The following is a 19,178-nucleotide window of genomic DNA, read 5'->3' on the forward strand; positions in this document are numbered from 1 at the left end:
GTTTTCCAGTCTCTAAGCCTAAGCCAACCAGAGACATCAATGGCTGATTGCAAAACAGAGTTTCTCACCACCGTGGCATGGTTCTCTCTGAATTAACAGCGAACTTGGCTGTGACGCAATGGCTAAGGCATGTTTAAGAATTGGTCTAAAGCCATACTATTATATAACATGTATTGACATTACCCAAAGAACTTCGAATTATGAATTCTATCAGAAGACATGCTTAAATATGAGGCAGGAATTGTTAGCAAATTTTCTTACAAAACGTGACAGTAAGGCCAGACAACCTCCAAACAGCCAAAGCATAATATCCTAACCATAAGGCCAAATGTACTCCAAACAATGAAATCATAATGTCCTAACCATAAGGCCAAATGTACTCCAAACAGCCAAAGTATAATATCCTAACCATAAGGCCAAATGTACTCCAAACAATCAAAAAGTATAATATCCTAACCATAAGAGTAAATGTACTCCAAACAATCAAAGCATAATCTCCTAACCATAAGGGTAAATGTACTCCAAACAATCAAAGCATAATATCCTAACCATAAGGCCAGATGTACTCCAAACAATCAAAGCATAATATCTTAACCATAAGGCCAGATGTACTCCAAACAATCAAAGCATAATATCCTAACCATAAAGCCAAATGTACTCCAAACAATGAAATCATACTATCCTGACCATAAGGGTAAATGTACTCCAAACAACCAAAGCATAATATCCTAACCATAAGGCCAAATGTACTCCAAGCAATGAAATCATTTCCTAACCATAAGGCCAAATGTACTCCAAACAACCAAAGCATAATATCCTAACTATAAGGCCAAATGTACTCCAAACAATCAAAGCATAATATCCTAACCATAAGGCCAAATGTACTCCAAGCAATGAAATCATTTCCTAACCATAAGGCCAAATGTACTCCAAACAACCAAAGCATAATATCCTAACTATAAGGCCAAATGTACTCCAAACAATCAAAGCATAATATCCTAACCATAAGGGTAAATGTATTCCAAACAATCAAAGCATAATGTCCTAACCATAAGGCCAAATGTACTCCAAGCAATGAAACCATACTATCCTAACCATAAGGCCAAATGTAACACTGCTGTACAGATTACCTATGTAGTTACAGAATCCACTTTGGAAGTGGAAGCTCATGGGTTTGAACCCCAGCCAAGTCATACCAAGGACTTATAAAATGGATCTCACAGCTGCCTTGCTTGATGCTTAGCATTAAGAGGTTAGTGTTAGGACTGGTCAACCTGGTGACAATATAATGTGACTGGGTGGGACATCATGCTACATGTCTGCGGCATGATGCCTCACTGCTAGATATCACTATAAACTGTCACATTGCAGACATCGTAGCAATATGACTGAAACTTAAAGCTATGTTAAAAATCTAAATCACACACACTCACAGAGATACATGCACACACACATGCACACACACACACACACACACAAGTGCACATGCATGCACACACACACAGACACACACACATACATTCCATGGCAGATATATGTTTATGTTTTGTAAGAAGAAACACTGATTGGAAACTTGGACAATAATTATATTGCACAAGTAACAACTTTAGGGTCACTTTTTTGCCTCAAGCTGTCCAAATTCAGTCAAGGCTACAATATCAAAGCTATATACTCAACAACGGTTATGTTGATTCATGGGAGAAAAAAAAGGAGGAGAGAGAGTGTCCACCTTGTAAAAAAAAAAAAAAGTAGGAGATAATGTGGCCACCTTAAAAAAAGAACAGGAGAGAGTGTGGCCACCTTGAAAATCTTCTTGTCACTACTTGTCCTGAATAGATGGTTGTATCGATGTAGGGGTTTTGTCCTGAATGGATGGTTGTATTGATGTGATTTTTGTCCTGAATGGATGGTTGTATCAGTGTGGGGTTTTGTCCTGAATGGATGGTTGTATCAATGTGGGGTTTTATCCTGAATGGATGGTTGTATCAATGTGGGGTTTGTCCTGAATGGATGGTTGTTTTCATGGTTTTTTGGCCAGAATAGATGGTTGTATTGATGTAGGGTTTTGTCCTGAATGGATAACTGTATCCATGTGGGGTTTTGTCCTAAATGGATGGTTGTATCCATGTTTTTTTGGGGTTCTGAATGGTTGGTTGTATCTGTTTTTTGTGTGTTCTGAATGGATGGTTGTATGTATGTTTTTTTGTGGTCCTGAATGGATGGTTGTATCCATTGGTTTCTGTTCTGAATGGATGGTTGTATCCATGTGGGGTTTTGTCCTGAATGGATGGTTGTATCCATGTGGGGTTTTATCCTGAATGGATGGTTGCCCACTGAACTTAGACACAAAGACACAGTGATCACATTCAAGAGTGCTCTCAAAAATCACTTATTTCGACTGCAAGAACAAACTTAAAGTCCTAATAATGTTTCCTACCTTAAATATTCTCAGCATGTTTTTTATATATAATGTTTTCTAATTTCATGGTGTTTGTTTTTGTAATCATATCATTATGTTTTTTATCTTATAGGTGTTGTCTAATGTTGCAAAGTGCTTAGAGCTTTTAAAGATTAGGCGCTATACAAAGTCCTCATTATTATTATTATTATTATTATCAATGTGGGGTTTTGTCCTGAATGGATGGTTGTATCAATGTGGGGTTTTGTCCTGAATGGATGGTTTTATCCATGTTTTTGGTTGTTATGAATGGATGGTTGTATCGATGTAGGGTTTTGTCCTAAATGGATGATTTTATCCATTTGGAGTTTTTGCTAAGAGACTTCATATAGAAGCCAGTTTGTCTTAATGAAAATGGTGATGATCTGACAGCCAATATGGCCAACATAGCAACCATTCATAAGACATACATACATGCAATGATGGTGACCTTAAGTCACCAAATACATGTAATAATTAATTACTTACCATGGAAAAAATTATGTTCAATTGTAAGTCGCTGCATGAAACAAAATAAACAAAATGGAAGAAAGGCTAGAGTGGCTAACAAAGTATGAGAGAGAAGAAAGATTGCCTGATTATTTGCTAAAATGGGAATTCAGCTGGTTGGTGTGCATTGGAATAGTTTTGATATAAAGCATGCTATAATTGTTAGAGAGCAAAAGTTACTTTGGTTATGAATGCACTGTACGAGCTTTAAAAAGGCCAATATGAGATGTACTGTACAAGCTTTACAAAGGCCAGTATGGGATGTACTGTGCAAGCATTACAAAGGCCAGTATGAGATGTACTGTACACACTTTACAGTGGTCAGTATGGGATGTACTGTTCAAGTGGGATGTACTGTACAAGCATTACAAAGGCCAGTATGGAATGTACTGTTTAGCTTTAAGAAGGCCAGTATGAGATTTACTGTTTAGCTTTAAGAAGGCCAGTATGAGATGTACTGTATAAGCTTTAAGAAGGCCAGTATGGGATATACTGTACAAGCTTTAAGAAGGCCAGTATGAGATGTACTGTTTAGCTTTAAGAAGACCAGTATGAGATGTACTTTACAAACTATACAAAGACCAGTATGGGATGTACTGTACAAGGTTTACAAAGGCCAGTATGGGATGTACTGTACAAGCTTTACAAAGGCTAGTATGAATTGTACTGTACAAGCTTTACAAAGGTCAGTATGGGATGTACTATACAAGCTTTAAGAAGGCCAGTATGGGATGTACTGTACAAGCATTACAAATGCCAGTATGGGATGTACTGTACAAGCTTTACAAAGGCCAGTATGGGCTTTACTTTGCAAGCTTTAAGAAGGTCAGTATGAGATGTACTGTACAAGCTTTAAGAAGGCCAGTATGGGTTGTACTGTACAAGCTTTAAGAAGGTCAGTATGGGATGCACTGTACAAGCTTTAAGAAGGCCAGTATGGGAGATACTGTACAAGCTTTACAAAGGCCAGTATGGGAGGTACTGTACAAGCTTTAAGAAGGTCAGGATGGGATGTACTGTACAAGCTTTAAGAAGGCCAGTATGGGATATACTGTACAAGCTTTAAGAAGGCCAGTATGGGTTATAGTGTGCAAGCTTTAAGAAGGCCAGTATGGGTTGTACTGTACAAGCTTTAAGAAGTCCAGTATGGGATGTGCTGTACAAGCTTTAAGAAGGCCAGTATGTGATATACTGTACAAGCTTTAAGAAGGCCAGTATGGGTTATAATGTGCAAGCTTTAAGAAGCCCAGTATGGGTTGTACTGTACAAGCTTTAAGAAGCCCAGTATGGGTTGCACTGTACAAGGTTTAAGAAGTCCAGTATGGGATGTACTGTGCAAGCTTTAAGAATGCCAATATTGTTTGCCATGAAACGGATAACCATCACATTAAAAAGTAAAAAAGTAATTATTCTAATGATCCCAGTGAAAATGAGGTTGCCATGGCACTTAGAGTCTTGAACATATAAAATATACAAAGACAGTTTCTGCAAACAATTTTTTTTAATACTGCAAGTCTGTTACATAAATACTGCATTTCTAATTAAGATCCCAGTTTCAATAAACTATCGAAGTTACTCCTCAGATTGAGTGTTTTTCATTTGTTTCAAACTTTTCAATGGTGCACTCTTTTCAAACAATATTTGAGATCATCTCACTGTAGAACGTGTTTAACTTTATAAATCACCCAGTACCACTTGCTAATTCTTGAGGTAGAACATTCTGTTGCCAGCAATTAAACTTAATGAACTCTACATTCTGCTGCAAACTGGAAGAAAATATCTGGCACCTGCAGGCTTAAGTTTTCAAAGTTCTACTGTGCAGTAAGTGATAAATTACAACAAACTTCCCAATTTTGGCACAAGGTACTTTATGCCTATTTTATGTCTCTATGGCTTTGCTAATGCAGTAATCTATTGTAAATAGTTCCAACTCTGAAAATGGTATGTATTGATCTTCATCCCATAGCATGGGTATCATTCAAGGGCAGAACACATGAGGCGTATTGATTATTCCTTGCTGGCGTGACACTGTGGTAATAATTGTTGCTGGAGAAGCAGAATATTGGAGGAATAAAATTTGTCCCATGTATAAAATGTGTCCCAAGAAAGCTAGTAAAGTAGGACATGATGGCAATAGTCATTCCACAGAGACCATCTGGAATTCATTTTCTGCCACATTATCATGTATGAAGGAGAAAGCTGAGGACCCCAAAAACTCATTGTGTAAATTTGATGATAATTTTTTTACCATGTTTCAAAGTGCAGTTGCAGTATAGAAAGTATGTAAAATAATTGAGATCTAGCTACATTAGGTAAGTCTTGATATATATTTGTAACAGTTATAATATTTTGCAATTTATTCTGGTTTTGTTTTGTGTTTTATGACACTACAACACAATGTGGTTAGTTAATAACATGTCAATAAGGAACAAAGTTACTTGCCCAAGGACACACCAAGGAAATTGACATGAACTGATCCTTTTTCTATGATCCAGACCCACATCCTTGTTTCAGTCATTAAGTCCAACATGTTTCAGTCATTAAGTCCAGCATGTTTCAGTCATAAGTCCAGCATTTTTCAGTCATAAGTCCAGCATGTTTAAGTCAAGTCCAGCATTTTTCAGTCATAAGTCCAGCATTTTTCAGTCATAAGTCCAGCATGTTATCTACTGAGGCCACGCAGTTCCTGCCTCATGTGACATACAGGAGGATATAGGGGTTACAGTTCATTCAGACTCTTAATATTATTATATGAATACACCATAGGGGTTATGGTGAGTTTAGACTCCTAGAAGAGTGTAAAAACTCTGTAAGTGTTAAAGTTTATTCAGACACCTGTGAGAGTGTGAAACACTAGGGTTTACATTTTACTCATCGGTTCAATGCCTATCTATTCATGAGTCCAATGCTTATCTATTCATGAGTCCAATGCTTATCTATTCATGAGTCCAATGTCTATCTATTCATGAGTCCAATGCCTATCTATTCATGCATCCAATGCCTATCTGGTCATGAGTCCAACGCCTGTCTGGTCACGTCAGTCCAATGGATATCTGGTCATGAGTCCAATGTCTATCTGATCATGAGTTCAGTGCCTATCTATTCATGAGTCCAATGCCTATCTATTCATGAGTCCAATGCCTATCTATTCATGAGTCCAATGCCTATCTGGTCATGAGTCCAATGCCTATCTGGTCATGAGTCCAATGCCTATCTATTCATGAGTCCAGTGCCTATCTGGCCATGAGCCCAATGCCTATCTGGCCATGAGTCCAATGCATATCTGATCATGAGTCCAATGCCTATCTGTTCATGAGTCCAATGTCTATCTGATCATGAGTCCAATGCCTGTCTGGTCATGAGTCCAAAGCCTATCTGGTCATGAGTGCAATGCCTATCTGGTCACGTCAGTCCAGTGCATATGTGGTCATGAGTCCAATGCCTATCTGGTCATGAGTTCAATGCCTATCTGGCCATGAGTCCAATGCATATCTGGTCATGAGTCCAATGCCTATTTGTTCATGAGTTCAATGCCTATCTGGTCATGAGTTCAATGCCTATCTGGTCACATCAGTTCAAAGCCTATCTGGTCATGAGTCCAAAGCCTATCTGGTTATGAGTGCAATGCCTATCTGGTCACATCAGTCCAATGCATATCTGGTCAAGAGTCCAATGTCTATCTGGTCATGAGTCCAATGCATATCTGGTAATGAGTCCAATGCATATCTGGTCAAGAGTCCAGTGTCTATCTTGTCATGAGTCCAATGCATATCTGGTAATGAGTCCAATGCCTATCTGGTCATGAGTCCAATGCCTATCTGGTCACGTCAGTTCAATGCATATCTGGTCACGAGTACAATGCCTGTCTGGTCATGAGTCCAATGTCTGTCTGGTTATGAGTCCAATGCCTATCTATTCATGAGTCCAATGCATATCTGGTCATAAGTCCAATGTCTATCTGGTCATGAGTCCAATGCATATCTGGTAATGAGTCCAATGCGTATCTGGTCAAGAGTCCAATGTCTATCTTGTCATGAGTCCAATGCATATCTGGTAATTAGTCCAATGCCTATCTGGTCATGAGTCCAATGCCTATCTGGTCACGTCAGTTCAATGCGTATCTGGTCATGAGTCCAACGCCTATCTGTTCATGAGTTCAATGCCTATCTGGTCATGAGTTCAAAGCCTATCTGGTCATGAGTTCAATGCCTATCTGGTCACATCAGTTCAAAGTCACGAGTCCAGTGTCTATCTGGTTATGAGTGCAATGCCTATCTGGTCACATCAGTCCAATGCATATCTGGTCATGAGTCCAATGCATATCTGGTAATGAGTCAAATGCATATCTGGTCATGAGTACAATGCCTATCTGTTCATGAGTCCAATGCCTATCTGGTCATGAGTCCAGTGCCTATCTGGTCATGAGTCCAATGCCTATCTGTTCATGAGTTCAAAGCCTATCTGGTCATGAGTTCAATGCCTATCTGGCCATGAATCCAATGCATATCTGGTCATGAGTCCAGTGCCTATCTGTTCATGAGTTCAATGCCTATCTGGTCATGAGTTCAGTGCCTATCTGGTCACGTCAGTTCAAAGCCTATCTGGTCATGAGTCCAAAGCCTATCTGGTTATGAGTGCAATGCCTATCTGGTCACATCAGTCCAATGCATATCTGGTCAAGAGTCCAATGTCTATCTGGTCATGAGTCCAATGCATATCTGGTAATGAGTCCAATGCATATCTGGTGAAGAGTCTAATGTCTATCTTGTCATGAGTCCAATGCATATCTGGTAATGAGTCCAATGCCTATCTGGTCATGAGTCCAATGCCTATCTGGTCACGTCAGTTCAATGCATATCTGGTCATGAGTCCAATGCATATCTGGTCGTGAGTTCAATGCCTATCTGGCCATGAGTCCAATGCATATCTGGTTATGAGTCCAGCGCCTATCTGTTCATGAGTTCAATGCCAATCTGGTCATGAGTTCAATGCCTATCTGGTCATGAGTTCAATGCCTATCTGGTCACGTCAGTTCAAAGCCTATCTGGTCATGAGTCCAAAACCTATCTGGTTATGAGTGCAATGCCTATCTGGTCACATCAGTCCAATGCATATCTGGTCAAGAGTCCAATGTCTATCTGGTCATGAGTCCAATGCATATCTGGTAATGAGTCCAATGCATATCTGGTCAAGAGTCCAATGTCTATCTTGTCATGAGTCCAATGCATATCTGGTAATGAGTCCAATGCCTATCTGGTCATGAGTCCAATGCCTATCTGGTCATGTCAGTTCAATGCATATCTGGTCATGAGTACAATGCCTGTCTGGTCACGAGTCCAATGTCTGTCTGGTTATGTGTCCAATGCCTATCTATTCATGAGTCCAATGCATATCTGGTCATAAGTCCAATGTCTATCTGGTCATGAGTCCAATGCATATCTGGTAATGAGTCCAATGCATATCTGGTCAAGAGTCCAATGTCTATCTTGTCATGAGTCCAATGCATATCTGGTAATGAGTCCAATGCCTATCTGGTCATGAGTCCAATGCCTATCTGGTCACGTCAGTTCAATGCATATCTGGTCATGAGTCTAATGCATATCTGGTCATGAGTTCAATGCCTATCTGGCCATGAGTCCAATGCATATGTGGTCATGAGTGCAATGCCTATCTGTTCATGAGTTCAATGCCTATCTGGTCATGAGTTCAATGCCTATCTGGTCACGTCAGTTCAAAGCCTATCTGGTCATGAGTCCAAAGCCTATCTGGTTATGAGTGCAATGCCTATCTGGTCACATCAGTCCAATGCATATCTGGTCAAGAGTCCAATGTCTATCTGGTCACGAGTCCAATGCATATCTGGTAATGAGTCAAATGCATATCTGGTCAAGAGTCCAATGTCTATCTTGTCATGAGTCCAATGCATATCTGGTAATGAGTCCAATGCCTATCTGGTCATGAGTCCAATGCCTATCAGGTCATGTCAGTTCAATGCATATCTGGTCATGAGTACAATGCCTGTCTGGTCACGAATCCAATGTCTGTCTGGTTATGAGTCCAATGCCTATCTATTCATGAGTCCAATGCATATCTGGTCATAAGTCCAATGTCTATCTGGTCAAGAGTCCAATGTCTATCTTGTCATGAGTCCAATGCATATCTGGTAATGAGTCCAATGCCTATCTGGTCATGAGTCCAATGCCTATCTGGTCACGTCAGTTCAATGCATATCTGGTCATGAGTCCAATGCATATCTGGTCATGAGTCCAATGCCTATCTATTCATGAGTCCAATGCATATCTGGTCATAAGTCCAATGCCTATCTGGTCACGAGTCCAGTGTCTATCTGGTTATGAGTGCAATGCCTATCTGGTCACATCAGTCCAATGCATATCTGGTCATGAGTCCAATGCCTATCTGTTCATGAGCCCAATGCATATCTGGTCATGAGTACAATGCCTATCTGTTCATGAGCCCAATGCATATCTGGTCATGAGTCCAGTGCCTATCTGGTCATGAGTCCAATGCCTATCTGGTCATGAGTCCAATGCCTATCTGCTTATAAGTGCAATGCATATCTGGTCATTAGAACAGTACCTCTCTGGCTACGAGTCCAATGCATATCTAGTCATGAGTCTAAAACAATGTCCTAATATTTTTTAGCTATCTCCAATTATAAAATCAGGCTTTGCTTTTATGCCATCCCTAATTCACAGGTTCGTTACATATCCAGACTAGGGTAATAATGAGCAAGTGTACTAAAATTAAATGTTAAATGTGCAGAACATATTTTCTGACCATTTCAGTGGGTCATAAAGCTTCAGAGTGGAAGAGACAATATAAATTTCTCAAAATTATACTAAATAATTTGCAAAGAACTATTTATATTTAAAGATTTCATGTTTTTCTTTTGAATTTGATTTCTTTAATCTTTGAAACTTTCCTAGTCATGGTTTATCATTGATACAATTAGTTCCCTCCCCCACAAAGAAACAGACGTCAGTTTTTGTTGCCATGATGACTTTTGAAAATCTTACTAAATTGATATTCGTCCTGAATGGACGGGTTTTCGGAAAAGACTTTTTGCAGTATGTGGTTGGTCCAATATTTAGATGATGCCAATATAACCATAAAAAGGGCCACCCTGATTACCATCTTGAAAGTCTTTTCTGCCCTGATTACCATTGTGAAGGTCTTCTAATCCCCACTTACCATCTTGAAGGTCTTTTGTGCCCTGATTACCATTGTGAAGGTCTTCTAATCCCCACTTACCATCTTGAAGGTCTTTTGTGCCCTGATTACCATTATGAAGGTCTTCTAATTCCCGCTTACCATCTTGAAGGTCTTTTGTGCCCTGATTACCATCTTGAAAGCCCTTCGTGCCCTGATTACCATCTTGAAGGTCTTCTAATCACCACTTACCATCTTGAAGGTCTTTTGTGCCCTGATCTTGAAAGTCCTTCGTGCCCTGATTACCATCTTGAAGGTCTTTTATGCCCTGATTACCATCTTGAAAGTTCCCTGATTACCATCTTGAAAGCCCTTAATGCCATGATTACCATTTTGAAGGTCTTTTATGGCTAACATATTTATCATGTATATTGGGATACTGTAGAAATTGGGACACTCTAAATTAGTTTTAAAATAACTCTTTATGTAAGTTCTGGAGCATATTATACAGGGTTCAGGAAAACTTTTAATATACACGTCTCAGCAATTATGAGTTTCAGCAGTAGACTCTGTCCTAATTTTAATAAGACTTTACAAAACAACCATTGGTACAAAATGGGTATGACTTGTAGAATTATTAATTTTTGTTCATAGTGAAGACAAAAGGTTTGAAACCTTTCTAATACATGTCCCCATAGATAATACATGTCCCCTATGATAATACATGTCCTCTTAGATAATACATGGCCCCTTACATAATACTTGGTCCCATAGATAATATGTGACCCCTTAGATAATACATGGTCCCATAGATAATATGTGCCCCCTTAGATAATACATGGTCCCACAGATAATACGTGGCCCCTTAGATAAGACATGGCCCAACTAAAAATACATGACTCCATATATAATATGTGTCCTTTTAGATAAGACATGACCTATAAATAAGACATGGCCCTTTAGAAAATACATGGCCCCATAGATAATATGTGGTTTTTAAATAATACATGACTCCATTAATAATACATGGCCCCTTGGATATATAATAAGAGACAAAGTTTGTAATATCAAACTAGTGGCCCTTAATTTATTAATGGCATTTACATGTATAGTGATATCTTTCAGTAATTTAGGTGTTCTTTTTATTTCAGTAATGTAGATGTCATTTTTATATGGAGAAATTTTCCATTTTAAACAATATATAAATTTTGACCCTTATAGTTCCAGTTGGATGGTTTCTCTGCAATTGCCACCTACTTTTGTACCAAGTTATCCATTTTAGGCAAACCTCCATTTTTAAAACGCTACTAAGGGCATAATGGAAGATTATTGTTCGTCTAGCATAAATTGGAAGGTTTCTGCATGATTTGTGGCTACATTTTGATCACAGCATTATGGAATGGATCAAAATACACATTGTGTGAAAGTCGATGGAGACACTTCAAATATTTCTTGTCATTGTAAAGTAGCAACATGTTTTTATGAAAAGTAATTACATGCTTAAATACCTGCAAGCTTTTGTCTTAACACTGTATCAGTAAAGCTGTCATTTTTTAAGTGCCAGTGACATGGGACAAGTATGATGATGTATAAAAAAAATTAAAAAATGTTTATTTTCTTTGGCTCTCAACTTTTTACAGGCCTATTCTCATTAGGGTGTTTGATGGCACCAAGGGAGATTTGTCCACAAGAAAGGATGCCTTGATTACTGAAAAGTACCCACATTGCCATTCATTTTAGAAATAACAACTGTTGCCTAGTGGCCCCTACAAGCTGAAACAGTGGTTCATTTCAAGAAAAATAATAACAACAGTTACAATTATCCATACCTGATTCTTATTTATTCGAGAAATGTAAACATATGTACCGTTATGACATTCACTTGTTCATCTAGAATTATATTCTTGGAAAAAGAGACATGAATTCATGGTGAAATTTCAAATAAGGATGTATTGTTGGATTCTATTATTGTGATTCGACAAAAAAATGAAAAAAATGTTTACACATCACCACGTCATCACAGTTCACCACAGGCACATCAACATTTGCAGCATTGGATTTCAATGGAGTTCCACTAAAGTTTATTCAGAACTTTAATCATTTGGACTTATGTTTGTAATTCTAGGATTATTTTGTACTTAATTAGCAATACCGTAAGTTCTTTTTACATTTTTCATTTTTTATTCTTGGAAAATAAAATATTTGTTTAATTTTACAAAGCTTGCTGCTTCTCAGTCTTTTCTCTAATTTTAAGTCCTTTAGTTCGTAATACTATTATAGGGCTAAATTTAGTTATTTCAGGTGCTATGGTATTTATATTAGTTTTAGAAGGAAAGATATATTTGTGTATAAATTTTCTAAATTCTCTACATAAATTTAATAACAGTATGTTTATGATAGAGTAACTCTACAGTCACTGTCAGATTTAGAGGCAGAGATTTGGGGTCAATACAAGGTTACCAGCAGCTATTCAAATGCTATGGTGTCAAGTTACAGTCCAGAGAAATTGAAACAAAGGAGTCAGTAGGACAGTTGGAAGATGTGTTTGTAAAGCTAATTAAAATCAATTATAGCAAGTTTGCCATAATACTTAAACATTAAAATTAGTGACCATTTGAAGGGAAATTTGAATCTCTTTTAGTAGGTATAAAGTGCTTAAAATAGAGTTGAGTAGTTATAGTTTAATTTTGAAGTAATTTGCTCAAAAGGATAAAGTTTACAAGTAATTTCATATTCAAAATAATATTTTTGTAAATTCTAACACACAGCATCAGTGGAAAAAGAGTGTGTATGGAGAGTACATATATGGCTTTATTTTGGATTACAAAATTTAGATTCTGTGCATTGTGATATGTAGATTAGAGTTAGATAAAGGGTCTGCACCTAACACAATCAGACCAGAATATTAGTTTAGAATAGGTCTTCAGGGAATGTTTTCTCTGAAGTCCGCTAGGATTGTTTAAATAACCAGGTCAAACATAGTGCAGGGAGTCAGCATGAAGAACTAGGGGCAACATACATCATTAAAGGTAGAAAAAGAAGAAACCCTCTTGCTTGTGACTAATTCCCCATAGCGCAGTGACATCAGAAAGGCGCTACTACAGTTTGGTGGAGAATTTAAAATGGAAATATTGTGTTAAATTGTATTCTAAAACTTTTACTGGATTTTGGGGAAATCCATTTTATTTTAGACTGTGCTGACTCCATATGAAAGTTAAGTAGCAAAATTTTTGTATATTCATCTTTAGGACCTTTCTTTACACTTTATTCTACAATTTTACGAAGTGATCTGTCAGGTAAAAATTTGTCATTAGAGATCTATATGTGCCTTTGATTCTTGTGATTCTACTGCATCAAAATGGATAGAAGCTGCATGGATTTCAGTCTCATGCCACCTTTTTCTGGTGATGGAAGCCAAGAACAACTAGCCGCAGCAGTGGGAAAATGAATGGATCAAATAATAAAAAAAAAAAAAAAACAGGAAACGATAAAGGACTATGATCTGAGCACGGACAACACTATTGCATGGACTTCTTAACAAAAAAAAAAAAAAAAAAAAATCATTAACAAAACTAGACATAAAAAAAAAAAGAAGAAAAATTGTTGACAACCAGGAAACGATAAAGGACTATGAACTGAACACGGATAATACATATGCAAGGACCTCTTAACAGAAAAACAAAAAGCAATATCGAACACTGGAACAAGGACCTACATTCAGTGTATCAACGGAAAACAGACAAAATGATAACCCATACGGAACGAAAGAAACAACACCAAGGAAGAAATGAGGGAGACATGTACAATGCCTAATAACGGTTTCTTAAAGCCAGGCCACTAACAAGAACCGAGAGCAAGGCTGCAAATCACCCTTGTGTTGACAGAAAGAACACATGTGGAGAAACACAGCTCCCCGATACCACACATTCTAATGCGAAAGAACCTAACTTTACTGGATGTTGATGAAATTCTAGCCTGTAGTCGGCATCGTGGCAAGCGTGTTTATAGGGTTAAATGGCAAGACTTCCCCAAGACTACGTGGGACCCTGAAGAAGCTTTACCGCAGTTTTTGCTCCGGGAATTTCATGTAACAAAGACACAAAAAGGAAAGAGAAGAAAGTATGCAAAGTGAAGATTCCAAAGGGACTTGATCAATTAGTTCTTAAAGGTGGACTCATTATATTTGTTTTGCTGTGCTATACTTTCCTATCAACCTTTTCTTCCATATCTATCCTGCACATCTTCCTTCCTATGGTATAGCAGAACAGATGTATAAATCCCACACTTGGACAATTGACAGCTATGTTGCACATTCCAAATGGATTATTCTTTGCAAACAAATAACTACTGTAATTTTAAAAGCAGTCTATGGCACAATGTTAGTGCCAGTTCTTATTCAGTTCAAGAAAATCTTGAAATCCTTGTGATACCTGCAGATTACATTCAAAGCGAAGTGACATTCATGGAACATTATACAAAGTACTGTAGATTGGTGAGAAGTCAGACATTTATGGAACTGTTGTTCATGTGACTTTTGGTAGACAAAGATGATATATAAATTATTAGTGTGATTAATAATTAAGTGTTTGAAATTATTTTACATATACCTGTATCAAGATATTTACCTAAAATTAGCATCCATAAGACCTCTTGGGATTATAAAGTTATTTCTGTTTCTAATTGAAAAGATTGTAATAAATCGCAATATTTTTGTACCTTAATACCCTGCACTATGGAATGTAAATTCTATTTAGGGAGTAGATTTTGTAGGTTTGTAGTGTGCAAGGAAGTGTGTGTGAACACTGATGCCACATAAAACATTATGAAATACATGTCTAAATCCAATTTATTCAATAATTTGACAAAAACAATAGTATGTTATAAAAATTTGGGGACCAAATTTTGCTGGGCCGGAGGGACATATTATAGGGCTAAATTTAGTTATTTCAGGTGCTATGGTATTTATATTAGTTTTAGAAGGAAAGATATATTTGTGTATAAATTTTCTAAATTCTCTACATAAATTTAATAACAGTATGTTTATGATAGAGTAACTCTACAGTCACTGTCAGATTTAGAGGCAGAGATTTGGGGTCAATACAAGGTTACCAGCAGCTATTCAAATGCTATGGTGTCAAGTTACAGTCCAGAGAAATTGAAACAAAGGAGTCAGTAGGACAGTTGGAAGATGTGTTTGTAAAGCTAATTAAAATCAATTATAGCAAGTTTGCCATAATACTTAAACATTAAAATTAGTGACCATTTGAAGGGAAATTTGAATCTCTTTTAGTAGGTATAAAGTGCTTAAAATAGAGTTGAGTAGTTATAGTTTAATTTTGAAGTAATTTGCTCAAAAGGATAAAGTTTACAAGTAATTTCATATTCAAAATAATATTTTTGTAAATTCTAACACACAGCATCAGTGGAAAAAGAGTGTGTATGGAGAGTACATATATGGCTTTATTTTGGATTACAAAATTTAGATTCTGTGCATTGTGATATGTAGATTAGAGTTAGATAAAGGGTCTGCACCTAACACAATCAGACCAGAATATTAGTTTAGAATAGGTCTTCAGGGAATGTTTTCTCTGAAGTCCGCTAGGATTGTTTAAATAACCAGGTCAAACATAGTGCAGGGAGTCAGCATGAAGAACTAGGGGCAACATACATCATTAAAGGTAGAAAAAGAAGAAACCCTCTTGCTTGTGACTAATTCCCCATAGCGCAGTGACATCAGAAAGGTGCTACTACAATACAGTGCCAAGTGTTGTGCATACATTGTAACTGCTGTAAATATGCTTAAAAATAGTACCTATTATAATTGCTGAAAATGATGTATAAGCAGTATATCATATAGTAACTGCTGAAAATGATGTATAAGCAGTGTATCATACAGTGTAATTGCTGAAAATGATGTATAAGCAGTGTATCATACAGTGTAACTGCTGAAAATGATGTATAAGCAGTGTATCATACAGTGTAACTGCTGAAAATGATGTATAAGCAGTGTATCATACAGTAACTGCTGAAAATGATGTATAAGCAGTGCATCATACAGTGTAACTGCTGAAAATGATGTATAAGCATTGTATCATACAGTGTAACTGCTGAAAATGATGCATAAGCAGTGTATCATACAGTGTAATTGCTGAAAATATGCTAAGTAATAATATGTGTACATTACATCATACACTGTAATTACTGTCAAGTAAGACAACATTGTATATCTTTAATGATACATGTTTAATGGTTAAACCATGTTATACACAAATTGATGTACATGTATGTAGTAGTAATTTATGAATCCTCAGCATAACAATAGCTCTATGGTGCTCCAGTGGCCTAGTGGTTAGAGCGTCCGACTTGGATGTGGGAGTTTATGGGCTCGAACCCTGGCCGAATCACATCAAAGACTTTAAAAAAATGTACTTACAGCTGCCTCACTAGGTGCTCTGCATTAAGAGGTTAGTGTTAGGACTGCTCAGCCTGGTGTCAGGATAATGTGACTAGGTGGGACATCATGCTACATGTATGTGGTGTGATGCCCCAGTATTAGGCATCACTATAAATTGCCACACTGCAGACATCATAGCAGTATGACTGAAAAATTATTAAAGCTAAGTTAAAAATCCAAATCACACACACACACACACACACACACACACACACACACACATGCACACACACAGGTTAATGTTTAAAACTATACTCACAAACTTATTGATAGGGTTGTACAAGTTCTCGGGTTTACAATTTGATACGGGGATACAAATGAGGAATCAGATATCTTTTGATATGGGGATACAAATGTGGAATCAGATATCTTTTGATATGGGGATACAAATGTGGAATTGGGGATACAAATGTGGAATCAGATATCTTTTTAATGTACATCCTATACAGTTATTAAGACTTTCTTTTTAATTATGTAAAGAAAGGTAAACTGTTGGCTGTCCATAATACATGAATTGTTGACAGTCATTTATCTAGGAAATAAACTATTGACAGTTCAAGTTAAGAAATGAATTGTTGACAGTCATTTATTTAGGAAATAAACTATTGACAGTTCAAGTTAATAAATGAATTGTTGACAGTCATTTATCTAGGAAATAAACTATTGACAGTTCAAGTTAATAAATGAATTGTTGACAGTCATTTATCTTGGAAATGAACTATTGACAGTTCAAGTTAATACATGAATTGTTGACATTCATTTATCTAGGAAATAAACTATTGACAGTTCAAGTTAATACAGGAATACAGGAAATACACTTTTGACAGTCCTTAATACAGGAATACAGGAAATAAACTTTTGACAGTCCTTAATACAGGAATACAGGAAATAAACTTTTGATGATCGTTAATACAGGAATACAGGAAATAAACTTTTGACAGCCCTTAATACAGGAATACAGGAAATAAACTTTTGATGATTGTTAATACAGGAATACAGGAAATAAACTTTTGACAGTCCTTAATACAGGAATACAGGAAATAAACTTTTGACAGTCCTTAATACAGGAATACAGGAAATAAACTTTTGACAGTCCTTAATACAGGAATACAGGAAATTGGCTACTGACAGTCCTTGACTAGGAATGCAGGAAATTGGCTACTGACAGTCCTTAACTAGGAATGCAGGAAATAAAAAGGAAATAAATATTTATCAGTATTATCAGTGACCATAAATCCTTTTGAGATTTCCCCTTACATTGTAGAATCCAAACTGGAAATCTCTATTAATAATTAACGTTTGGAGTCTCCTCTCTTGCAACCGATTCCTACTAGTTGCATGTAAACAGAATAATTGTATGATTGTGAGACTCCATAGGAGTGAAAAAATGTAAACATATTGATTTGAAACTGCATCCGGGATTAGTTTTATGGAAGGACAAGAGCACACAGAGGACCTTTTACCAACAAAAGGAAGCTGTTAATAAATAGGCAACTTGGGACCATACACAGGTTCACTACCAGTCACTTTGTGATCAACAAAAGGTCACACAAGATGACATTTTCTGGACTATGAGAGATAAGGCATTGAACAAGGAATGAACCAGATGGTGTGGATTTCTTTCTTAAAATTAGTGAATTTACATGGAACTAGAGGCTTTTGTGACCTGTGATTTGTGGCTATAGTATTGTGGACTGTGATTTGTGGCTACATTATTGTTGACTGTGATTTGTGGCTACAGTATTGTTGACTGTTTTGCGGCTACAACATTGTGGACTGTGATTTGTGGCTACAGTATTGTGTGGACTGTGATAATATTGTGGACTGTGATTTGGGGCTACAGTGTTGTGGACTCTCACTTGAAGGCAAAGTGTTGTGGATTGATTTGTGGCTACAGTTTGTGAACTGATTTGTTGGTACAGTATTGTGGACTGTGATTTTGGAGCTACAATATTGTGGACTCTGATTTGGGGGTATTCTGATGTAGTTTTGAAAAAAGGTGAGATAATCATCACTTTCTGTTGATTTGATTATTATATGAATGTAAATTGATGTATTTTGCCAACATCCCTGGGGCTAACATCCTGCTGAGAATTTTCCTTACAGATCGTAGATCTGATATTGTATAATGCATCAAAGTAGATTATTAAAGTACATGTATCATGCATCTGTTACTGCATTTGGAACATCTTACTAGTATACTGCTGTATAACTTGGGGTCCATATGTCAAAAAACATAGACCCTAATCTGCTATCACATAAATGCATTGGTAGATCAGGGTCTGTGTTATTTGTTCTGCAGATTAATCTCAACAAACTGAATAGATCCAGATCTGCCTGACCATTACTCAATAACACTCTGGGTCTTGGCAGCTTGGATTGGACTTGTATACATGTACACACAGTAAGCAAGCAACACACTTTATTTTGTAGTCTGAGGTAGACAAGAAAACCACTTAAAAGAGAACTCCATACCATGAAGGAAAAGCTTTGTGGTTTTGGAATTACTTAGTAATAAAATTAAAGCAAGAGTGCATGTTACGTACAATCAAGTCTTTGCCATCCTCCCCTACAATGTGTATACATCTTTACCACTCCTGTAACAGT

At 37.0% G+C, this 19,178-nt stretch overlaps 1 protein-coding gene across 1 annotated transcript in view; it reads left to right on the plus strand.

The window, feature by feature from the left end:
- Positions 1-3,673: 3,673 nt before the first annotated feature.
- The window catches only part of LOC149791149 (uncharacterized), a 206,793-nt gene continuing 191,288 nt past the window's right edge, over positions 3,674-19,178 (plus strand). The window contains exon 1 of the mRNA XM_089971310.1: positions 3,674-3,772. Within this exon, the coding sequence (XP_089827436.1) occupies positions 3,674-3,772 (99 nt within the window). The remainder of the gene's footprint in view (positions 3,773-19,178) is intronic.

Source organism: Sinohyriopsis cumingii, chromosome 9 (assembly GCF_028554795.1).
Source record: "Sinohyriopsis cumingii isolate HCF-2022 chromosome 9, ASM2855479v2, whole genome shotgun sequence".
NCBI lineage: Eukaryota > Metazoa > Mollusca > Bivalvia > Unionida > Unionidae > Sinohyriopsis > Sinohyriopsis cumingii.